The sequence below is a fragment of the Andrographis paniculata genome, unplaced genomic scaffold (genome assembly GCF_009805555.1).
Source record: "Andrographis paniculata isolate CXL003 unplaced genomic scaffold, ASM980555v1 Contig89END, whole genome shotgun sequence".
NCBI classification, from domain to species: Eukaryota; Viridiplantae; Streptophyta; class Magnoliopsida; order Lamiales; family Acanthaceae; genus Andrographis; species Andrographis paniculata.
The window spans coordinates 201,129-225,207 of record NW_026137627.1 but is presented as its reverse complement, the minus strand read 5'-3'; the positions used below and the strand labels follow the sequence as shown (position 1 = coordinate 225,207).

General features: G+C 40.8%; 4 protein-coding genes across 8 annotated transcripts; all 4 read left to right on the top strand.

The window, feature by feature from the left end:
* Positions 1 to 229: 229 nt before the first annotated feature.
* Positions 230 to 5,360, top strand: LOC127242789 (DNA topoisomerase 6 subunit B). 2 transcript variants are annotated; one of them, XM_051262473.1, is made up of 19 exons: positions 230 to 506; positions 628 to 680; positions 1,634 to 1,731; positions 1,814 to 1,919; positions 2,032 to 2,166; positions 2,293 to 2,344; positions 2,518 to 2,582; positions 2,787 to 2,893; positions 3,011 to 3,113; positions 3,205 to 3,290; positions 3,383 to 3,579; positions 3,660 to 3,775; positions 3,903 to 3,988; positions 4,072 to 4,144; positions 4,266 to 4,357; positions 4,437 to 4,575; positions 4,653 to 4,747; positions 4,819 to 4,993; positions 5,095 to 5,360. In XM_051262473.1, exons 1-19 carry the CDS (start codon positions 410 to 412, stop codon positions 5,239 to 5,241), a joined length of 2,022 nt encoding a protein of 673 aa, XP_051118430.1. In that variant the 5' UTR covers positions 230 to 409; the 3' UTR covers positions 5,242 to 5,360. The 2 variants fall into 2 exon arrangements, with proteins under 2 accessions (XP_051118430.1, XP_051118431.1); XM_051262474.1 differs by having other exon boundaries at positions 436 to 506; positions 1,638 to 1,731.
* Positions 5,361 to 6,463: 1,103 nt separating this feature from the next.
* Positions 6,464 to 10,850, top strand: LOC127242963 (uncharacterized). 2 transcript variants are annotated; one of them, XM_051262751.1, is made up of 13 exons: positions 6,464 to 6,816; positions 7,496 to 7,636; positions 8,025 to 8,073; positions 8,247 to 8,264; positions 8,953 to 9,056; positions 9,132 to 9,245; positions 9,346 to 9,396; positions 9,605 to 9,693; positions 9,791 to 9,851; positions 9,942 to 10,019; positions 10,100 to 10,210; positions 10,326 to 10,476; positions 10,559 to 10,850. In XM_051262751.1, the coding sequence occupies exons 1-12, from the start codon at positions 6,688 to 6,690 to the stop codon at positions 10,449 to 10,451; spliced, it is 1,071 nt and encodes a 356-aa protein (XP_051118708.1). In that variant the 5' UTR covers positions 6,464 to 6,687; the 3' UTR covers positions 10,452 to 10,476; positions 10,559 to 10,850. The 2 variants fall into 2 exon arrangements, with proteins under 2 accessions (XP_051118708.1, XP_051118707.1); XM_051262750.1 differs by having other exon boundaries at positions 6,471 to 6,816; positions 10,544 to 10,850.
* A 143-nt stretch (positions 10,851 to 10,993) lies between these two features.
* On the top strand, positions 10,994 to 14,260 carry LOC127242961 (FT-interacting protein 3-like). Of its 3 annotated transcripts, none has more exons than XM_051262749.1 (2): positions 10,994 to 11,224; positions 11,525 to 14,260. In XM_051262749.1, exon 2 carries the CDS (start codon positions 11,556 to 11,558, stop codon positions 13,869 to 13,871), a length of 2,316 nt encoding a protein of 771 aa, XP_051118706.1. In that variant the 5' UTR covers positions 10,994 to 11,224; positions 11,525 to 11,555; the 3' UTR covers positions 13,872 to 14,260. The 3 variants fall into 3 exon arrangements, with proteins under 3 accessions (XP_051118706.1, XP_051118705.1, XP_051118704.1); XM_051262748.1 differs by having other exon boundaries at positions 11,516 to 14,260; XM_051262747.1 differs by having other exon boundaries at positions 11,480 to 14,260.
* Positions 14,261 to 21,564: 7,304 nt separating this feature from the next.
* On the top strand, positions 21,565 to 23,659 carry LOC127242922 (uncharacterized). Its single transcript, XM_051262660.1, has 2 exons — positions 21,565 to 22,899; positions 23,422 to 23,659. Exons 1-2 carry the CDS (start codon positions 21,731 to 21,733, stop codon positions 23,552 to 23,554), a joined length of 1,302 nt encoding a protein of 433 aa, XP_051118617.1. The 5' UTR covers positions 21,565 to 21,730; the 3' UTR covers positions 23,555 to 23,659.
* The last annotated feature ends 420 nt before the right edge of the window (positions 23,660 to 24,079 follow it).

Below are 24,079 nucleotides of genomic sequence, written 5' to 3'. Positions count from 1 at the left end.
AGTGTGATATTTGTTTATATATTTTAAATTATATTAATATAAATTATATATTGTTGATATTGGACAAATATGTGATATATACAAAAATCAATTTAAATATGTATAGTATGAATTAGTGTCCTATAGTGTTTATATGAAAAAAAAAAAAAAAAAAAAAAGAGTATGATAAATAAATGTATTTCTGTGTATCTTTAGCCAAAAAAAAAACACCTGATATAACACGTTTTTAGATTTCAGGAGTAGGGTTAGTTGCGATTAGCGGGATAATAGAAGAAAAGGTATTAAAACGCGATTTTAGCCTTAGGGGAAAATTTTGAGAATCGAAAGCGAGAGGTGGCGCGGCTCGGCGGGAGAAAGGATTTTCCAGAAAGCATCGGGGCGAGGAACTGCGTTGTTGAATTGGGTGGGAATGGATATTGGAGCAAGTATCGAGAGCTCGGGGGAGGCGAAGAAATCTAAATCGAAAACACCCAGGAAGTCTAAAGATGCACAGCTTCTCAAGCAGAGTACTGATTTTATTTTATTTTTGTAATTTTAAATTTGTTGCTTAATTATGTGGCTTGTGATGCGCGACAGGTTTTCGTGTTGTTGATTCCTTTTATCTGTCATGTTTTTGTTTTTGGGCAGAATCTCCAGCCGAGTTCTTTGCTGATAACAAGAATATTGCTGGATTTGACAATGTGAGTTTCAAATTTGGGTTAAGTGATCTTGATATATGCTGAATTTCATTACATTTTTTCGCATAGGAAGTTGATTTGCTTTTTCGAATTGGACTAGAAAGTAGTGGAAAGAACTCTGTATGATGAACTAATTGTATCTCCTATGGATTGAAAGTCATCAGACTCAAGTAGTGTTGTTGCAATGGTGTAGATGGTGTTCGTCTGAAAACTTTTCAGCTTTGAGAACTAGTATCCGGGAATGAATTGTGGAACAATTGGGTTGACCTTGGGGTGTACTTGACAGTAGGCTCTTAGGATATTTGATGCGAGCATCCGAATGTTTGCAAAATTATGAATGTGAAAACAAATTCAATCGAACTGACAATTTACATAACATAGTTGAAAATTACACTAGAAAAATAATAGAGATTGGAAAGAATGAAAATATGGTGTGAACTTTAGTGTGTTCTTATCTTCTTTCTTCCACTATTCATTGGCTACGATATTTTTTCATCTTTAATGCCCGTTGATTATCTATTGACACCACTATTTGACTCCTTATTTCTTGTACATTGGGATTGGGCAATGCTTTTGGTTTCCTCTCCAAATGATTAGCTTCATCTACTATTTGGTAGTTGGATCTTGCTTGTATGCCCATTGCAGTCTGTCTGTTTACCCATTGAATTTTGAATTTTATTGTGAAAGTTTTAATGGCAACATATCGTAATGGAAATTCGGCGTTAAAAGTCTGTCTATTTGGACGAGATGGTATGCACTTTAAAAAGGATTGAGGTCTTTATTTCCCTGTGGCTAGCATATGATGCATTTTCTTGGGGGAATTGTCAGAAGGCAGGATTGCAATATACTTCCCTTTGTTAGAGGGTGAATTTGATGTTGGGTTTCCAATGTTTGTTGTCTGCCTGGCAGAAATGTTTGATAATTTAATTTATTCTCCCTGCTTAATGTTTTGTCAGCCAGGAAAATGTTTGTACACTACAGTGAGAGAGCTTGTAGAAAACGCACTTGATTCAGCTGAGTCAATCTCTGAACTTCCCTTCATAGAAATAACAATGTACTGTCATGATTTATATCTCTTTATGTGGTATATGGATTTATATGACAATTGTTGATGATGCTGTATTGACTGTGAGCAGTGAAGAAATTGGGAGAAGCAAGTTCAACTCCATGATTGGTCTAGCTCATCATGAACGTGTTGATGAAGCACTGTATGATGATTTTGAGACAGCTAAGGCTCGGGAGGTACCTTTAATTTATTTTGTTATTTGTTCTGCCTCTTTTTTGTTGAATCTTTAATTATAGTATTTTGGTTGATAGATGTTGTCTGGGATTGTAATTAAATTTCATCTTTTAGAAAAGACTTGCCAAGGAAGCTCGTCTTCAAGAGATTCAGGCAAAGAATGCTGCTCTTGGGAAGAAAGGCAAAGCACCGGCTGCAGCAAAGCCGGTAAAAAGTCGTGAAGCCTCTTATTACAGGGTCACTTGTAAGGTGCAAATCTCATTATTTCATCTACATTATCAGGATTAGTTTGACCATTGATGTAAAAGCATTCGGCTAAGTTTGAGTGAAAATGACATAGAATAACAGGCCACACATTTCTGATGTTTTACATAGGACAATGGAAGAGGAATGCCACATGATGATATCCCAAATATGTTTGGACGAGGTTTTGAATCTGATGCAAATAGCTTTCACTTATTATTGTCTGCTGTGGTTTTTATAATTTGCCATACCTGTTTCTAATACTTCTATAGAGTGGCATTCGACATTGTGAGTTCCTTGTAACATTTCTTTGTTCGCCTTGTGTTTTTTCACCTTCTAAGAATAAAATCTCTGCAGTTCTCTCCGGAACAAAGTATGGCTTGAAACAGACGCGTGGAAAATTTGGACTTGGTGCAAAGATGGTATGCTCCAAAAATTGGCAATTATTTCATATCATTTTTTTTTTCCGCAAGTTTATGATTTATTTTTTGGTACCAGCGATGGAGCATGTTTCAGCGATGTTAAGATGATATGTGTTTCCAATTTATTGTGTGGACATAAATGTCGTTTGGCCAGGTGTCGATTTCCCCCATGGATGAAAATTCATCCCACTTCCTTTTGTGCAGGCACTCATTTGGTCGAAAATGAGCACAGGGCTTCCCATTGAGATCCTTTCATCAATGAAGAGCCAGGGTTTTTCATCATTTTGCAGACTTGATATAGATATCAATAAGTATGATTGATGTATATATATATATATATATCTTTTGATTTGACACTGGGATCTGTTGGATCTTTCTTGGCGATGACACCTAGGAAAACTGATGATGTTCAAATGCAATGATTCCAGGAATATTCCTCACATTCATGTACATGAAAAAAGAGAGAACAAAGAAAAGTGGCACGGAGCTGAAATCCAGATAGTGATCGAGGGAAATTGGACAACATATCGTGTATGATCAGTAATTTTGGCTCTAACCAGGGGTTCTATTTGTTATGGACTTGTTTGTCCTTTTTGTTTATGAATCTTCTTTTCTTTTGCAGTCCAAAATACTGCACTACATGCGCCAAATGGCTGTGATTACACCATATGCACAATTTCTTTTCAAGTTTCTCTCGGAATCTCCTGAGTAATTGTTCTATCTCCCTTTTATCTCTCTCCTGAAGCCTCTAATTTCATTTATTGATATTGTATAGTGATATGTTCTGTTTGTTTTTGCAGTAAAAATGTCACTGTAAGATTTGCAAGGAGAACAGATATTATGCCTCCAGCTCCTCTTGAGACCAAATACCATCCGTCAGCAGTGGATTTGCTTCTGATAAAAAGACTTATTTCAGAAACATCAAAACAAAATTTGTTGCAGTTTCTTCAACATGAATTTGTGAATGTTGGTAAAGCCCATGCCGAGCGTTTAATTGGTAAGTTGTGCTACTTATTGTTATAATCTGATCTTTTTATCGACTCCTTTTGATCTAGAGGTATGTGGTTTACATAATAGGGGAAATGGGTACAGATTTTAGTCCAAAAATGCCGGTTAAATCTCTAACCGCTCAGCAAATTGTCCGCATACATCAGCTGTTTCGTCAAGCGAAATTTGATGACCCCAGCGGAGAGGCAAGTTGTTCCATTCACTCTTTTGTTCACCGTGTTCTTCACACCACACATCAATTTTATTGATGTTCTTGTACTTATCCTTATCCTTGTCGTAATTGCAACTGACTACATTGATGCAACGGAGCAGTGTCTTAGTCCTGCCGGAGAATACAATCTACGATTAGGGATTATAAAAGAGCTGCATCCAGATATGGTTGCCACCTACTCGGGAAGGTAATTGTGGCATACATTTATTACACTTATTCGTTATCACTGAAACATTAAAACTTACAACTGTTAGTCGTCTTCTCATTCAGCGCACAAGTTTTTGAAGGCCATCCTTTCATGGTCGAAGCAGGGCTTAGTTTGGGCGGAAAAGATGTGAAACAAGTGAGTTCTTGCTTGCATTTTGCTGGGAAAGCGGATAGTTCTCCATAATTTCCTTTTCTTTAAATTGCAATATGTTGCATACTTTTACTCAGCATCAAACTTTCTATGTGATCAAATGTAGGGCCTAAATATCTTTCGATTCGCTAACCGTATTCCACTTCTTTTCGAGCAAGGAGCTGATGTTGTCACCAGAACTGCTGTAAAGAGAATAAAGTAAGTGATGCATCCCATTTCATGTATCACATCGCCTTACGGCTTACGCTTACACCTATTAATCCCATGCCATTTTCAGCTGGAACAATTACAAAATCAACCAGACACAAGACAAGATCGGCGTCTTTGTGAGCATAGTAAGCACCAAAATTCCTTTCAAAGGAACCGGGAAGGAGTACATTGGCGACGACATCACAGAAATAGCTTCTGCTGTCAAGGTAAGAACAGTTGATTATTACTTACTCCCAGACACACAAAAGATTCCAGTTAGTTTAAGAGAGTTATTCACATGCAGACTGCGATTCAACAATGTTGCAACCAGCTAAAGATGAAAATAGTGAAACGAATACAGGCCCGTGAGCAGCAAGAGAGAAAACGAAGCTTAAACAGGTAGGTATACATTGTGCTACATATTGCTCACGTCGCAAGCATGAATTAACCTTAAATCTTCCGATCTGCAGGTACATCCCGAGCGCCACAGGTGCTATATATGGGGTACTAAAAGAAATGTCACGATCTCACGCCTCCAAGAAAAGACGGATTGAAGACAAGGATGAAGACTTGTTGAGACAAGTTTCGGCTAAGTTAGTGACAGAAGAAACTTTGCGGGAAAAGCTTGCCGAGCATGTTGAACAGGTAGAGCTTCTGCCTATGGCCATGCCCATGCACGCACAACTCAGGCAATTCTTCTTTTCCCTCATATTTATCGAACTTTTCATGTACAATGCTGCTTGCAGGTCGACTATGAGATGGCACTGGAATACGCGACCCACGCCGGCGTTAATGAAGAACCCAGGGAAGATATATACATCCCAGCACTGGAAGGTGAGTATAAATTTACAGATTTTTACAGCCCTGTGTTTGTGTTCAGATTGGTACATTAATACATACATATATTCATCATCCCTTCCTTTCTTGCCGTTTCTGTACTGCATTCATGGTTGTAAAAGACGATCAATATGATTATGATTGTGATTATGATCAACAGCACTGTATTATTATTTATCTGGTTACAAGCTGATTTTTTTTTTATTTTTTATTATGTGGAACCTTATTATGATTATCCTGTGCTGTATACCGATGTTAATATTCATAGAGAATGTTGTATAGATATATTTTGTGGGAAGTGAATAAATATGCTTTCTTAGAATTTAAGAGTTGCTATCAACATTTACAGGAAATGCTTACACTATTCTAAGAATATAATTTTAAAAAATCAAAATGTTGAAGGCAATATATTTTACATTTGGCTGAGGAAAAAGAGATCATACACCACATTTGCCCTGTAAGGCATGTATCGAGGTTCGACTTGTGACCGTGACGCCATAAGTTTAAATTTCGATGTCTTAGGTCACCTGTCACTACAGCTGTTAACGATCCGAGTCGAGCCGAATCAAATTTTAAGTGTTCGTTAGCGTTTGCGAACAAGACTCGTGTTCGTTCGTTAAGTTTTCGAGCTCGTTCGTAGTATTCGAAGAATTTTTGTTGTTTGAGCTCGTGTTCGGCTCGATTAAACTCGTTTGAATTGGTTCGTCTTATTTTTTAAAATTTATATATAAATTATAAAAAAAAAATTAAAATTATTTTATTTATATATTTTAAATTAATATTTTATTTATTTATAAATTATAATTATATATATATATAATATTTATAATAAATATATTATTTAAACGAACATTCGTTAATCAAATGAGTCTATTTATATTGTTTAGTTCGGCTCGTTAACGTTCGCGAATGAGTTTTAACCGAGCCGAGTTCACGAACGGCTCGGTTTGTTTACCGGCTTGGTTCTGTGGGGGTTTACAATGAAAAAAATATACAATTTGTTTACCAAAATCATGTGATAATCAATTAAATATGTATTATGCATTTTATAATTATAGAAAATGGCATAACTAAAAATATAAACTTACTGGCGTTGGAAAACCATATGCAAAAGCAAAAGCATTTTGATCAACTACACCGGAAAGATGGGATTGAGTATTTTCCAATATATTGTTCTTCTTATTCACAGAATTATGTGTAAAAGTATTTTTCAAAAGAAATCGGATCTTATAAAGCTCCAAAAATGAAAATGGTTTAAGTTTCTCTATAGAAATTAATGCTATGAAATTATTTCTAAATATAGTACTCACATGATTATAATTATGGAATTCACCTAAAAAATTCAAAAAAATCGTTAGCCAATCGAACGAATATTTCCATCACTAGCAAGGAAATTGATACTAGAAGAATAGATACATGTTAAAACTCCGCGAAATTCTGTTAGAACTTTGAGATCTGAAGAAAGAATCCGGCTGCGTACAAACATTGCACTGCTGGATCAAATGGCGCAGCAGCAGCCACCGCACGTTGCCATTTTGGGGGCTGGAATCTTCGTGAGAAACACTTACATACCCAGATTAGCCGAACTCGCCAACCTCTTAGTTCTCAGAGCAATTTGGAGCCGTAGTGAGGTAAATCATCGCCATTCTTATTCTTTATGTTAGGTTTTCTCGCATGAATCGCTTTCGCGCATTGCTTATTGTTAATATCCCTATATCGAAGCTCGAATAATTAGCCACTCGATTACCAGTGATATTTAATCTTATTATTAGTTTTCATGCGTTTGTGATCCGAGAATGAGGTAATTCATTCGTATGAAAGTTGGAGCACTTGGATTAGCCTTGCCTCTTGCTTATTTATGGGAAATTGATGGCAGTGTTAGATGCAATTGTTGGTATCAATTAATCTTAATATGCTTATCTAAGGTTTTTATGAAAAGTCTTCTTCACAGGAAGCAGATTTTTATTGGTTATATTATATTATATACTTTATTATATGATGACAAAAATCTGCTTTATTTTAGAGATAGTTTCGATTTTATGTTGAGTAATGTACAAAAGCATGCTATTAGATGAAATTGATAGCTGTATAAGCTACACCTGATAAACATTTTCCTATGTGCATTTGAGAACATAATTGCTGGAGTATTATATTATATAAGCTAATTGGCATTTTCTTTCCCATTTTTAAAGATGTGACCTAGAAGATGAGAAAAACAAAACAACAAATATATATATGGCTATGTTTTTCATATTGTGAACGTGAACAGAAACTCAAATTGAATTGGAAAGTGTGTCTTGTACTTGGCAGGAATCAGCCAGAGGTGCTGCTGAGATTGCTAAAAAGGATTTTCCAGATGTTCAATGTAAGTGGGGGGAAGAAGGACTCAATGAGATCATTCAAGATCCTTCCATTATCGGCGTGGCAGTGGTTCTTGCTGGACAGACTCAGGTAATTCTCCTCTCTATTTGTGTGCTGTGTTTCTTGGTCATGCTGTCATGCCTGCAAGTGAGCATGCTTAACCCTTCAATTTCATTTTAACTTGATTGTCGACAACTAATGTTTATTTGATAAATATCATGGCCTTTAGGTGAGCTTAAGTGCTGTGATTTTCTTGCCATTATTGATTTTTTTCTGTCTCGTTTTTTTCTTAAAATTAATAGCTCCTGGAGTTTTTGATGCTATAGACACAATAATACATTTCTTTTATTTATTTACTTATTTATGTTTCTGTATAATAATTACTTACGTAGCAGGATACTATGAAGCGCATCACAATAATTCTTCCTTAACTTTCTGTGTTGTGTGGCATTTTTCACAAAATAACAATTTTATTCAGGTGGATATGTCACTAAGGTTGCTGAAGGCTGGGAAACATGTTTTGCAAGGTGATTACCTGTTAGCTCCAGCAGATGATTGAGTGTTCAAGAAACCTTATTATGTTAATATTCACCTACATGACTTTACAGCTTCACATATGCTTTCTGTTGCTCATACAAGGTAAACTGACATTCCTTTTTATGCATGTGCTGGGTGATTTCTGCAATTTCTGGTTCTGTAGAGAAACCCGCCGCAGTTTGTAAGTAAAACATTCTCTTCTTATCTTCTTGTGCTTTTAAGCTACATTCAGAGCACTGGTACCTAGTTATCTTGAGACCAATTTCTTACTAGTTTAATTGATATGTATGCAAATATGTGACTAAAAGAAAACAACAAACTAGCTATTGCAGCATGGCTTAAAACAAACTTCATGACGTCGTTGGCTTTTAGTAAGTGAAAAGGATGACAAGAGAAGTGTTTTTTCTTAAGTGCGGACTGTTTCTTTTAGCTAGTTATCTCATTCAACTTTTATAAAATGTTTAGCTGTTCTCTATTTTTTTCCCTCCGTTGAATGAGATATTCTTTAGTTTATACTCCTTCTGTCACTAAAAATGAGCTCAAACTTTTGGGCATGTGGGTGTGTATTTTATTTTTTGTCTTTTATATTTGTATAATGTTTTTACTAAAAATAAGGAATCGATAACATTTGAATGAAAGATAAAAAAGAAATGTGAGCATATTTTTTTTATGTGACAGAGGGAGTATCAATCTTCAAATCCAATTTTTTGTACTGTTCTGTTTATTGCTTGAATCATGTGGCTGCATTACCTAGTTGCATGTTGTAATACCCTTGCCATCTCAGTGACATATCTTGGTACTGCGTATTAGAAACTGAAGATTATTTTTTATAGAACAAAAAGATATTGATTAGTGGTTTCCCAATACAGCTGTTGCTGAGCTTGAAACAGCAATATCAAAGTATAACTCTATCAACCCTGCCCCGATCTGGGCACTAGCTGAAAACTACCGTTTTGAACCTGCCTTTGTTGAGGTACCCCCTTCACTTGTGGATGCTAAACATGATATTGATCTGTACACAATGGTGAGATTACTGTGGATTTTACAGGGGAAAAAACTAATAACTGAGATTGGAGACATTCTTAATATTCAAGTCATTATTGAAGGGTCGATGAATAGCTCAAATCCTTACTTTTCAAGTTCTTGGAGACGAGATTTTCCTGTGAGTATGACAATATAAAGTGTCATTAATCTCTTTATTATCGCTTTCCTGAATTTAATCTTCCGTTGCTTTGCCCTAAAAACAGTTCCTGCATTGACAGGGAGGTTTTATTCTAGATATGGGTGTCCATTACATTTCTGGTTTAAGAATGGTGAGTTATCCCTCTTTTGTCTAATCATATAGTTCGAGGTAAGAGCTCGTAATGCAGTCTTACCATGAAAATGTGTGTATGCTTTGATTTGTGTATGTAGTTCTTGGAACAAGACATGATATCCAGATATCAAAGCTAGCTGTTATATCGATTAACTTCATGCCTAATGTGTATACATTTTGTCAATAACCTTTATTTATATGTGTAGTTGGCAGGTTCTGAGATAACTTCAGTGTCTGCCCTTACTACCCATGTCAACTCGTCTTTGCCTCCCCCAGATCATATCTCCTCGACATTGTAAGATTTTCGGTACATTAAGTAAAGCTGATTGAAGTTTACACTTCAAACTTCAGCATATTCATTTTGTTTACCTGCACTTTGATTATATGTATAGTCAGCTGGAGAATGGAACTTCTGGTGTTTTTGTTATGGTGGTATCATCAAGATCTCCAAAGGTAAGAAGTGGTTTACTCACTGTTTGTTTTTGGAGGTATAATCGAGGCTAGAATGCACTGGTAACACAATTGCACCATGATTGCTCGTAGATCCTATGGCGTATTGTTGGGTTGAAAGGAACATTACAAGTCGAGCGAGGAGTGAAAGATGGAAAGCACGGATACACTGTAAATATTTCTTTTTGGGCTCTCCAGTAATCAGTTCCCATAGTCACACTTACATTTCCCGAATCTTGATCTTCCGGTAGGTTGTGCACTTCAACTCTGATGGCCAAATCAAAAACTGGTTCTACCCATTCACAGGCGTGACCGAAGAGCTCAAGACCTTTCTATCAGACATTTCACAGGCAGCACTAAAGGTAATGCACCAAATGATGTATATGTCTACAAGTTTAAACTTTTAAGTGAGATAGTTATTTTTAACAATTATATTGCCTTCTCCAATCCACTTCTTTCGGACTTATCTGTTTTCAGAAAGATGGAAGTCACCAGGTCGAGCCCCGCCTCTCCTTTGTTGAAGGCGCTCGGGATGTTGCTGTTTTGGACGCAATGCTGGAATCGGGGAAGAAGCAATGCGCTGTCCAAGTAAAGAAGTTTTAGCTTCCACAGTCAGCATACTTTCAAGGTAACCAGCCGTCGTTGCATCTAAACACCATCATATGAAAACAACAACACTTACATACTTTGTTCAGATTTCTGGAAATCAGGCAAACAACAGCATGGGGAGCGAACCATCTTCGGTAGTTCCTCGCCCAATCAGTTCCAACTTACACAGCCATAAGCTCATTCATACATACATACACACCGACAAACTGGTTTGTTCTTCCTATGCATTAGTTGTCTTGATTCCTGATTTAACTTATCAAGAAACAGTGCCTTTACTTATTTGCCAAATTTGAATACACAATAATGCCTAGCAAACTTGTTGAGCTTTAGTTACAACTAATGCAACACCTTTTCTGTTTGGTGCAATAAAAACTATTCTTTTAGATTTCTCAACCATCCTAACCTAACACTTACTCCAATTGTTATACTGTGACAGTTACAAAAGAACATTTCTTATGGAATATCGATATATATATATATATGTGTGTGTGTATAGATATTTCTTGACATTGTTAAAACAGGCACGCCATTGATTGAGTCAAGTAGTTGGCTTTGGTCCCACCTAGCAAGACTCATATAGCACTGTACCTTAGTTAAGTACTACATGATTTACACAATGCCCTTTTCTTTCCATATTCTTCTGTAACATTATTAGCTATAAAACTATAAATCTGGTAAAATCACATTTAAGTTAAGTGAGTGAAGAATGCAGTGGGAGAAGAAGAAGAAGAAGAAGCAGTCAATGGAAAAAGCAGCGCTCATTGCATGTGAGATTCATTCAATCCATTTGCTACATCAACCAAAATCTGGTGTAGTACTAAAGATGAAACAGCAGAATCATTAGGTTTTATTCTCTGCATATTTCTTCCCTAAAAACTCATACACCAAATCCATATGTGTGATGTTTCCCAGTGATGCAAGTTTTGATTGTCTTTCCAGTATTGTTGCATCAGTTCTAAACTACTCTCATGATTCATGAAGTCCCTTCAGTTTTTTTTTTTTATATCTCTATGTTTATTTAGTTTTCATGCAGAAATGAAGCTACACTTTTAACTTAGAATCTGCAGATAGAAAGAAAAGAAAAAAAAAGGTAAAAAGATGCAGAAAGTAGCACCTGTTCCTGAGGAGTTTGCCCTGAAGCAAACGGCTCCGAAGATCGCCGGCTCGGGAGTGATCACCGGAGGAGACAAGGTCATCTCTGCCTATGACCTTGTCGAGCAGATGGAGTATTACTACGTCCGGATTGTAAAAGCAAAGGACTTGCCGGGGAAGGATGTTTCAGGCACCTGCGATCCGTACGTGGAAGTCAAGCTCGGAAACTACAAGGGAGTCACCAAGCATTTCGAGAAGAAGTCCAATCCCGAGTGGAACCTCGTCTTCGCATTCGCGCAGGAACAGCTCCAGGCGTCGCACATCGAAGTGGTGGTGAAGGATAAGGATGTTGTCCGCGATGATTTCATAGGCAGGCTTTCGTTCGAACTTGTCGAGTGCCCGAGACGTGTTCCCCCCGACAGCCCCCTGGCGCCGCAATGGTACAAGCTGGAAGACAAGAAAGGCGAGAAGCTGAAGAAGGGGGAGCTCATGCTCGCCGTCTGGAGAGGGACTCAGGCGGACGAGGCCTTTTCCGATGCCTGGCATTCCGACGCAGCGGCGGTTGGCAGTGAGGCAGTGTCGAAAATCCGAGGGAAGGTCTACCTTTCTCCAAAGCTTTGGTATCTTAGAGTGAATGTCATTCAGTGCCAAGATTTGGTTCCTAGTGATAAAACCAGAGCACCTGAGGTTTGTGTTAAGGTCATCCATGGAGGTCAGGCGAGGAAGACGAAAACATCCGCGACGAAGACTGTGCACCCCTCGTGGAACGAGGATTTACTTTTCGTTGTCGCCGAGCCTTTTGAAGAGCCTTTGATCCTAACTGTGGAGGACAGAATTGCGCCAAACAAAGATGAAGTCTTGGGGAGATGTGTCATGCTGTTGAGCTCGATTCCTAGGCGCCTCGACAACAAGCCAGTCCCGGCGAAGTGGCATAATCTCGAGAAGCATTTGCTCGTCGAAGGAGAAAAGAAAGAGGCTAAGTTCTCGAGCAAGATTCATCTGAGGATCAGCCTCGACGGCGGGTACCATGTCCTCGACGAGTCTACTTACTACAGCAGCGACTACAGGCCGAGCTCCCGACTTCTGTGGAAATCGAGCATCGGACTTCTCGAACTCGGGATCATAAGCGCGACGGGGCTGTCGCTGATGAAAACGAAAGACGGTCGGGGGACTACAGATGCCTACTGCATAGCCAAGTACGGTCCAAAATGGGTCCGGACGAGGACCATCATTGACACCGGTTCGCCAAAATGGAATGAGCAGTACACTTGGGAAGTGTTCGATCCTTGCACCGTGATCACGATCGGAGTGTTTGACAACGGTCATCTGCAAGGCGGGAAAGACTCGAGCATCGGCAAGGTTCGGATTAGGCTATCCACCCTCGAAACTGAGCGCGTCTACACTCACTCGTATCCGCTCATCGTGTTGAAGACTTCGGGTGTGAAGAAGACGGGGGAGATCCAGCTCGCCGTGCGATTTTCTTGCACGTCGTATCTGAACATGCTGCATAAGTACACGCACCCGTTGTTGCCGAAGATGCACTACGTCCATCCGTTATCCGTAGCCGAGCTCGATGTCCTGAGGCACCATGCGATTCAAATAGTCTCGACAAGGCTGGGTCGATCGGAGCCACCGGTGAAAAAAGAAGTCGTCGAGTACATGCTCGACGTAGGGTCGCACATCTGGAGCGTCCGGAAGGCGAAAGCCAACTTCGTGAGGATAATGACTGTGATGAATGGCGTCGTCGCTGTCGCGAGATGGTTCGATCAGATATGTCGCTGGAAGAACCCGCTGACGACGATTCTGATCCACATCCTCTTCGTGATTCTCGTGATATACCCGGAGCTGATCTTCCCGACGCTGTTTCTGTACCTTTTCATGATCGGCGTTTGGAACTACCGGTGGAAGCCGAAGCACCCGGCACACATGGATGTTCGGGTTTCGCATGCAGATGCAGTGAGCGCGGACGAGCTGGATGAGGAGTTTGACAGTTTCCCGACGTCGAAGGCGACAGACATTGTGAGGATGAGGTACGACCGGCTGAGGAGCATCGGCGGGAGGATACAGACGGTGATCGGAGACCTGGCCATGCAGGGGGAGCGGGTTCATGCAGTTCTGAGCTGGAGGGATCCGAGGGCGTCGGTGCTGTTCACAGCGTTCTGCTTGGTGGCGGCGGTGGTGCTGTACATTACGCCGTTCCAGATGGCGTTGCTCCTGCTCGGGTTCTATGTGCTGCGCCATCCGAAGCTCCGGAGTAAGACCCCGCACGTTTCGACGAATTTCTTCAAGAGATTGCCCGCGAGATCGGATCTCATGCTGTAATACGTAATCAACCCAACGTACTATTACAATTTTAATTTTTTTTTTCCTTTATTCTTTTCTCTTTTCCTCTCATTTGAACTTAAGAGCTATAAAAGGCAATCCTTCTTAATACGGTACAGCTTTGAGCCAAAAAGATCCTTAGGATGCGTAGATCCTTAGAGTGTGTTTTTTTCTTTTTACTGTCCAATTTTAGTAGTTTTCTTTATAAAATAAGTTGTACTCTATAATAAAAGGTTAATATCACGTGCTATTTAAATTAATATTGAAATGAAAACTTAAAAGAAAGTTTCAAAGATAAATTCCATGGATTGCTTGATCATTTTAGAATGAAAGGGAAGCTTGTACTATTTGAATATCACTTAACCTCGTGGATCAAAAACTATCCTATTCTTACATAGTTCTCTGATGTGTTCTAGGCCACAATTCTTTAAAATATATTAATATATATATTGGTCCATATTTTTTAAAGTTTGATTTGATTTCATGGACACTATGTATTAAAAAAACATAAAAATTCATTCAAAATTATTAAATTAAATACTTGTTTTTTTATCTAAGTATATTATACCATTAATCTTTTATTTAAAATATTACATCAAATATATATTAAAATAAATAAATAAAATTATTTAATTATATTATATAAATTTTTATTCTCATACTATATATTTTTTATTAAAATAATATTTTAAATTTCTTTTAATTATATATTACTTTCTATTTTAAAAATATCACTACCACTATTTACATAAAAGACAGTAAAATAATATCATATTAATATACTTCAAAATTCCAAAAATATATTATTTTCACAACTTCTTTATTTCAATTTTACTATAAATTTTTTATTCTCTGTTAATAAATTACATCCAATATCTATTTACATCAATTTAAATGCATATCTTCTATTCAAAATATTTATTTATTTATTTATTACTATTAATTAATTTATTTTTAATGATTTCCAAATCAATCTAAAACCCATCGTAGCATATCTAAACACGTGCTTTCTTCTTAGCATATTCCATAATTAAAAAGAGTACAGGAAAAGGAATATGCACTTGAAACTCAAAGGTTGAAATAGTCGCACCAAAATCAGACTATAATAAGAGACCGGCAAAAGGATTCCTCCTCTGTGAATTACAGACAACAAGGTAATGGAACAAACACTTAAGTCTACACTAGTCTATGATTAACTCCATACCAAAATTTCACCGTATATTGTATAAAAAAAATTGCTATGTTAAAATGTACACGATATTAAACAAAAAAATAGTAGATATTATATAGAAAAAACCCGATTTTCAAGTTAAAATCAATTGATATTAGATGGAGAAATTTCTACATTTTCAACAAAATTCAACGAATTATAATAATTAATGTACAAAAACTTACAAGGTAAAAACTGTGGGTTTTATATTAAATTAGAGAAATTATGTTACTAATATTAAAATAATATCTTATGTTAATTTTTGCAAAAAGATAAAATATATAGTGTATTTTTTAATATTAATATTTTTATGCAGAAGTATATCACTAAAAAATACTAAGGGCACAAACGTAGAGCATTTGAAATGTACTTAAAGTTCCGTATTTGTACGTGTGTATGATAAGGTGGTATACCAGTATTTATTTTTTTGATGATTCGGCAGATAATCGACGATAACTATATAGCTGTCTTCGGGATTCCAAAAACAAAAGAAAACTGAACTATCCATCATCCAAATCAGAAATAACTAAGCTTTTTCATATCGATCGTAACGCGGGAGTGAAGCACAACTTGATCGAATAACTTGGATAATTTACTGTTTGATTGAGACTAGCCTATCCAACAAGAAGCACAAATGTGGAATCATTCCAGTGAATAAGGTAAAAGCTATGGATTAACCGATGATTTACGAACTTGTCTCATGATAAAGATCGTATTTTTGTCATCTACTGCTTGGACTATAAAAAGCATCTAACTTGTCAAAATTCCATATTCAGATCGATCACTTGTGGAGCTTCGGTCGACTTTTGTTACTTTCTTGCCATATGGCACCTCTTCTAAGTCTTCCCTGATTCTACGAGTGTTGTAGATTGTGGACTATGTCTGAACAACCTATGACTACGAGTATTGTAATGACAGAGTTCCATCCTAACTGCTGAGGTGTTTAACTGTTCCAGTGTTACTATCTGTTCTATAGAGAGGTATGTTTCCACATTTTTCTGTTATTACTCCAATGAAATGTACCCAAGAAAGAAACGAGCAAGAAAATATACTAACCGGTAACCATTTCTTCGATGCAGCGTGGAAATGGAGCGTAGGAAATCCAGTGAAGACGAGTTCTCCAAGCTGCATCCGTGCTGGCCTGTCAACACAAGAATAGCGATATTAGGAGGCGGGCCGAGTGGCCTATCGGCTGCCTATGCGCTATGCAAACTCGGCTACAACAACATTGTCGTGCTCGAGAAGTATCACACAGTTAGTGGAATGTGCGAATCTGTAGAGATCGAAGGTGAATCGAACGGCGAACCTGTTGTCGATTAAACTTCTTTCTTTCGATCTATTTCTGCAGCAGCAGCATCGGATGATTCATCAATGCTTCTTATTTGGCAGGTAGGTTCTATGATCTTGGAGGGCAGGTTCTTGCTGCCAGTAGCTCCCCGACGATTTTTGATCTAGCGAACGAGATGGGATGCGAGCTCGAAGAGATGGAGACGCATAAACTGGCGATGATCGATAGCCGGACAGGGAAGTATCAGGACATCCAGGTAGCAGATGACTATGTATCGATGATCTCACTGACTTTAGAGCTTCAGGCAAGTCCTCAATTTGATGCTTTCGACAGTTTTCATCGACTGTATCGAATTTCTGAGATGATCCTTCTGATTCGCAGGAGAAAGCGAAGAACTCCGGCCGGATGGGAGTTCATGCAGTGAGTGATTTAGCTTCTGATCCAACACCAGAATTTCTCGACAGCCATGGAATGAAATCTGTCCCGAAATCTGTCGCATACGGATACACTGCTTCCGGATACGGATTCATTCAAGACATGCCTTACGCTTACATCCACGAATTCACCCGAACATCCATGGCCGGAAAGATCAGGCGCTTTAGAGGCGGATACATGAGTTTCTGGCAGAAAGTTAGCGAATCTCTGCCGGTACGAGTCCTCTGCAGCACCAAAGTGGTGGCAGTTCGTCGCCATTCATCCAGAGTCCATGTCGACGTTGTCAAACAAAATGGAGAGCTCGATAATCTGGAATTCGATCATATTATCATATCCGGCGCTTTCCCTTTCAACTCCCGGAAGACGTATAGATCGTCAGCAGTTACCCCTGCAGTTCCTGGAGTTGAGGTTATGGATTTCTCCGAGCTCGAAAGGGAACTGTTCGGTAAAGTGAAGACAGTCGATTATTACACGACGGTGATGGAGATCAAAGGGTTCGAACATATGCCTGTCGGATTCTATTACTTTGGGGAGTTCATGGACGACCCTGAAACCATTGGGAATCCGGTAGCAATGCAGAGATTTTATCCGAACACAGATATCTTCCTGTTCTGGTCATATGGAAACTCGGCTGGAATCGGAAGAGCTGAAGTGGCTCAGCTAGCCATTGATGCAGTCGAACGAATGGGGGGTTCGGTTGAAAGAACAGTCCTGCAAAGACGGTTTAAGTATTTCCCTCACGTAGGAAGCGAAGGTATGATCGATAACTCGAAAGAATCATCCTCCATTGACAAGATCATAAGCTCTAACAACTTCATCTAACTCGAAAACAGATATGAAAGACGGATTCTACGATAAAGCAGAGACAGAGCTTCAGGGTAAGAACAACACTTACTATGTAGGCGGGCTCATGGCATTCGAGCTCACCGAGAGAAACTCAACCTACGCCATGGCTATGGTTCGAAAACACTTCGGATGCGCTGATGCGTCGCCAAGATTTCCCTACATAAAGGTAACTAATCAGATACACATGATTTGTCTGTTGACATATCGAATTCATGTTTAACTTACGCGCCTAATGTTGTCACAGCGATTGTTTCCAGTGAAGTCGAAGTCTTGGGGCAAGATGCCAGATGAGTTGCCCGCCGGAATGGACTTTCCCGATCTGCCAAGCCTCAATTGCTACCTAAGGCATTGGGGAACCCATAGTATCACTCGAAACAAGATCCTTTACACGTGGTTGAACGAAGAGGGAGTCGCAGCAAGCCAGAGGACGTACGGGGAGCTTCATGCGAATGCTGAATGTATAGCCGAGAAGCTTCTGTCGAGCAATAAGCCAGTGATTAAACCAGGGGACAGAGTCCTTCTTGTTCATCTTCCTGGCCTAGACTTTGTCGATGCCTTCTTCGGGTGTCTAAGAGCTGGAGTGTTGCCTGTGCCAGTTCTCCCACCGGATCCATTACAAAGGGGCGGTCAAGCTCTCTTGAAGGTAGAGAATGTGGCTAAGTCCTGCAATGCCGTGGCGATTCTTTCAACAGTAGGTTATCACTCAGCTGTCCGAGCAGGTTTTGTGAAGAATCTGATATCGTTGTCGAATAAAAATGGGAAGTCCTCTGCGCGATGGCCTGATCTTCCATGGATACACACAGATTCTTGGATCAGAAAATCGACAGGCTTTGAAGAAGCAAATTTGGCATCCGATGTTCCAAAACCGGATGACACATGCTTTCTTCAGTTCACATCAGGATCAACCGGCGATGCGAAAGGTGTTATGATAACTCACGGCGGGCTAATGCACAACGTGAAGCTTATGCGGAGAAGATACAGAAGCACATCGAACACAGTACTCGTCAGCTGGCTCCCGCAGTATCATGATATGGGATTGATCGGAGGGCTATTCACATCTTTGGTGAGCGGTGGAACGGCTGTCCTGCTTTCTCCGATGACATTCATCAAGAATCCTCTTCTATGGCTCGACGCCATCACCAACTATCGGGGGACTCACAGCGCAGGCCCCAACTTCGCCTTTGAGCTTGTGATTCGAAGGCTGGAGCTAGAGAAGAACAAAGCTCTGAAATATGATCTTTCTTCCATGGTGTTTCTAATGGTTGCTGCGGAGCCGGTGAGGCAGACGACACTGAAAAGATTCATCGAACTCACCTCTCCTTATGGCCTTTCCCAATACATGATGGCACCGGGCTATGGATTGGCAGAGAATTGTGTGTTTGTCAGCTGTGCTTACGGCGAAGGAAAGCCTGTAGCCGTCGACTGGCAGGGGAGAGTGAGCTGTGGCTATGTCAATCCAGATGATCCAGATGTTGATATTCGAATCGTTGATCCACAATCCGGTGAAGAGACTAGCGATCACGGCAAGGAAGGCGAGATATGGATCAGTAGTCCAAGTGCAGGAATCGGATACTGGGGCAGGGATGAAGCCAGTGAAAAGACTTTCAGAAACAAACTCCATAACCATCCTGGTAGACGATACCTGCGAACAGGCGACCTGGGACGAATCATCGACAGAAACCTTTTCATTACAGGAAGGATTAAGGACCTGATCATAGTTGCTGGAAGAAACATATACTCAGCTGATGTAGAGAAGACAGTTGAGAGCTCCTCTGATGTTCTTCGCCCCGGTTGCTGTGCTGTCATCGGTGTTCCTGAGGAGGTTTTGCTGTCGAAGGGGATATCAGTGCCAGATGGATCTGATCAGGTTGGTCTGGTTGCCATAGCAGAGACGAGGGACGGTAAACCATTGAATAAAGATCTAGTCGAGCAGATCAAGGCCAAGGTTGTCGAAGAGCACGGTGTAACTTTAGCTGCTGTCAAGCTGATCAAGCCGAGAACGATCAGCAAAACAACGTCCGGGAAGATCAAGAGATTCGAATGCCTCAAGCAGTTCACTGATGAGACACTGAACTTGGCACCACAGCCATTGATTCTTAAACGAGGCCTTACGCGATCTAACACGACTGCAACGTGCAGGGAGGGGTACACACCGCGACCACAGCTGAAGACGAGCATTTCATCATCGAACACGAAGCTGAATTATGTCAATATTGTGGAGTTCCTCAAGAAGCTAGTCTCTGAGCAAACTGGCATTCCTGGCAACAAGATTTCCATTACAGCAAACCTCAATTCTTACGGAATAGATTCGATTGGAGTTGTGCGAGCAGCTCAGAAACTCTCGGACTTCCTCAGCGTGCCAGTTGGCGCAGTCGATATTTTCACAGCATCAACCATTGAAGACCTGGCTACTTTCTCAGAGAACCTCGTGATGAAGTCTCAACCTCAAGATATGAGACATCCGGCACCCGAAACAGAAGCTGACGACATAACTGAAATTCCTTTACCTCAAGAAGTCTCCCTGTCTCATCAGCTGGGAATCGCGGCATTACAGTTTCTTGCTCTCGCCTACGTCGCAGCTTTGCTCCTCATTCCTGCACATTTTGCTACTTCCATTTATCTGAAGTTGGTATCCTCCAGCCTTCGCCTGACGGTGCTAACTCATCAATGGATGCCTTACATTGTTTCCGTAACATTGGCACCTCTTGCTTGGATGTTATGCATATGTTCCACATGCATCTGCATTGCTCTATTTGGAAGTTCATTTCTCCAACCAAACTACGCCATGACTCCCAATGTTTCGATCTGGTCGATAGATTTCATAAAGTGGTGGGCACTGTACAAGGCTCAAGAGGTTTCATCAAAAGTATTGGCTGTCCATTTGAGAGGCACAGTTTGGCTCAACTACTGGTTCCAAATGTTTGGAGCCAAGATAGGATCTTCGGTTCTCCTTGACACAGTCGACATCACAGATCCTGCCTTGGTTTCCATCGGAGACGAAGCTGTAATAGCAGAGGGTGTGTTAGTACAAAGCCATGAAGTGAAAAATGGAATCTTGAGCTTCTATCCAATAAGGATTCGAAAAGGCTCTACGATTGGCCCTTACGCCGTGATCCAAAAAGGAAGCGTTCTGCAAGAGGGCTCTGAGGTAAGTCCCTTGCAAGTCACCGAGGAGGGAAGACCTGTTTCCAAATCCCACAAGACAAAGAAGGTTCAGAAGGTAAGAACTTCAAGCATCTGATCAATCGATCATTGATCTTCATGCTCGAAAGGGATCACATAGTTCTTCGATCCTGTTTTCAGGTTGCGGAGCTGGGGAAAGATGAATTCGATGCTCGTCAAGCCGTCTACCATCTGATGGGCTTGTACAGAGTCGGATTTGTTAGCTCTCTCTCAGCAGCCATGGCCTACGGCATGTATATCCTGCTAAGCAGGAGGAGTCCCAGCGTAGAGCACTTCATGTTCCTATGCATCGCCGGAGCTTTCCACTGGTTTCCTATGGCCATTGTCGCATACGCTGTCATCATCAGCAGCACATCTCTATCCCCGTTAACCTTCTCCATTTCTGTGGGCGCAGCCTACTCAGTTCATGGCGCGATCCTCGCCTTGCTGACAAGCTTAACAAACCATTCCTTATCCGCAGGTGAGGAAAGGACTGATGCTGATGCACGCCTGAAAACATGGCTACGTCACAGATTCATCGTCGCCTGTCATCTTAGATTCGCGAAGCTTCTATCGGGAACAGAAGCCTTTTGCATTTACCTGAGACTAATGGGTGCAAAAGTAGGGAAACATTGTTCTGTTAGAGCCATTAACCCTGTTTTAGAACCCAAACTGCTGTCGATAGGATCGGGTGCCCATCTTGGTGACTTCTGCCGCATCATCTGTGGTTTCTATTCCTCCGATGGCTTCACTATCGGAAAAGTCGACATCCAGGAGAATTCCGTCATTGGAAGCCAGAGCGTCGTCCTCCCCGGAGCAACCATACAGAAAGATGTGATTCTTGGGGCACTTTCAGCTGCACCGATCAACTCAGTTCTTCAAAGGGGCGGTGTATACATCGGATCAGAAACTCCCATCATGATAAAAAATACAAAGCACGAGCTTGATGAGAGGATCGAAGAAATGGATGCAAGATACAAGAAGATTGTTGGAAACCTTTCGGCGAATTTAGCTGCAACGACGCTCAAGGTTAGGACAAGATACTTTCATAGAATCGGAGTAAGCGGAAAAGGAACACTTAAAATATACGACAATATTAAAGGATTACCAAACCACAGCGTTTTCCAGCAAGGGAAGACGTATCCTATCATAGTCCGGCATAGCAACAGTTTGAGCGCTGACGATGATGCAAGGATTGATGCTCGCGGAGCAGCTGTCCGAATATTGTCTGATGATCAAACCCCTCTGTTGGACTTGACACTAAAGACAGGCAAGGCGTTTTATGCACGGACGATTGCTGACTTCGCAACATGGCTTGTATGCGGACTGCCGGCGAGAGAAGAGCACGTCAAGTCTGCGCCGCACATCAGAGATGCAGTTTGGATGTCTCTACGAAACGCAGAAACTTTCACTGAACTGCATTACTACTCCAACATCTGCAGGCTATTCAGGTTCGAAGATGGACAGGAGATGTATGTCAAATTCAAGTTAAGGCCTTTTGACAAGAAGATCAATGAAGATTCAGGCAAAGTCGAGCCAACAGGGATTCTCCCTCCAGAAACAGGTGCAATCCCGCGGGACATCAACGACAACCGTCCCCTGCTTTTTCTTGCAGAAGATTTCCAGCGACGGGTGAGCCTCTCTGGCGGGGTTCGCTATATTTTCCAGCTACAAATCCGGCCTGTACCTAACGATGCAACCGCACAAGATGCCGCCCTGGATTGCACAAGGCCGTGGGATGAGTCCGAGTTCCCCTACACAGACATTGGAGAAGTGATCATCAATCAAAACCTCACAAAACAACAATCAGAGGACCTCGAATTCAACCCGTTCCTGAGATGCCACGAGGTTGATGTCATACAAGCAACATCCGCCTCCCAGAGCGCTTCCATCGACCATGGACGCTCCCTGATCTACGAAATCTGCCAATGCTTGAGAAACAATGAGCCCCTTCCAGAGGCGTGGCGAGCATTCATCGAGCAATCGGATGTTAAAGTGGACCTCTCAGGCTGCCCTGTTGCAGCAACAATGTTAGAAAAAGGGGATTCGAATCTAAGCCAAGTAACACTTGCAAGAACCTGGTATCAAACATCATGGTCCACATTCGCCCAGCCGCTGCTCCAGACATTCCTGCCATACTTCCTCTTGGCATACGTGATCTCCACTCCATTAAAATGGCTGCTATACGCCAAGGCCTCGAGCTATCCCCTCCATTTGCTGATGCCTCTGTTCTGGACAGTTTCAGGCATATGGGCAGCCGTAGCCTGCGCCATGGCGAAATGGATTCTGGTCGGGAAGAAGAAGGAAGGAGGCGAAGCATACATATGGAGCAGATCAATCCTGATGGACACAGTCTGGCAAGCATTCAAAACAGTGGTGGGTGAGTTCTTCATGGAGATGACGAGTGGGTCGATCTTCTTCGCTGTGTGGATGAAGCTGATGGGGTCGGAAATAGAGCTGAAGGGTGGGGTTTATCTGGACACAATGGGGGCTGTTCTGAACCCGGAAATGGTGGAAATAGAGAGCGGCGGGAGCGTGGGAAGAGAGGCTCTGCTGCTAGGGCACGTTTACGAAGGAGAAGGTGGGAAGGTGAAGTTTGGGAAGATAAGCATCGGAGAAGGGGGGTTTATTGGGAGCAGAGGAATCGCCATGCCCGGAGTTGTGGTCGAAGATGGAGGTTGCCTCGGACCAGTCACACTCGCCATGAAAGAAGAGATTATAAGGATGAAAACACACAGCTGAGGCCTCGTCCCCGTAAATCAAATCGAAACCCTAATTAAGCTGACGATCAGAACAGAGCTTCGGGAGTCTGTTGGATTTAGGGTTTAAACAATTTGCAGAAGAAAAAACCCTAGGAATAATGCGGGAATGTAATCAGTAAATCAGTAATGAGGTAATGCAAGGAAATAAAGGTTAGAGAAGAGAAACTTGCCTGAAATTGTAGTGGAGAAAACTTGGAATTGTTTTCGGAGTCTCACGTAAATTGGCAAAATATATCGAAAATGATGAAGTGAAAAATCATGTCGTGAAACCCTAATTGTAGATTGGAGTGGTTTCAGCAAGTTAACGTCGTCGATCAAATGGCTACCGTAGTGCTCCTGAGCCTGACGTGATCGTCGTCGTCTTAAACATGGCAGACTGAGTTGACTGGTTTTACCCTCTCGTGGTAGGGACGACGCCATAATGGGTGGATTTCTCTTCTTGTGTTCAAATAATTTCGGCAGTTCAACGATGATAGTATAATAATAATAATAATAATAATAATAA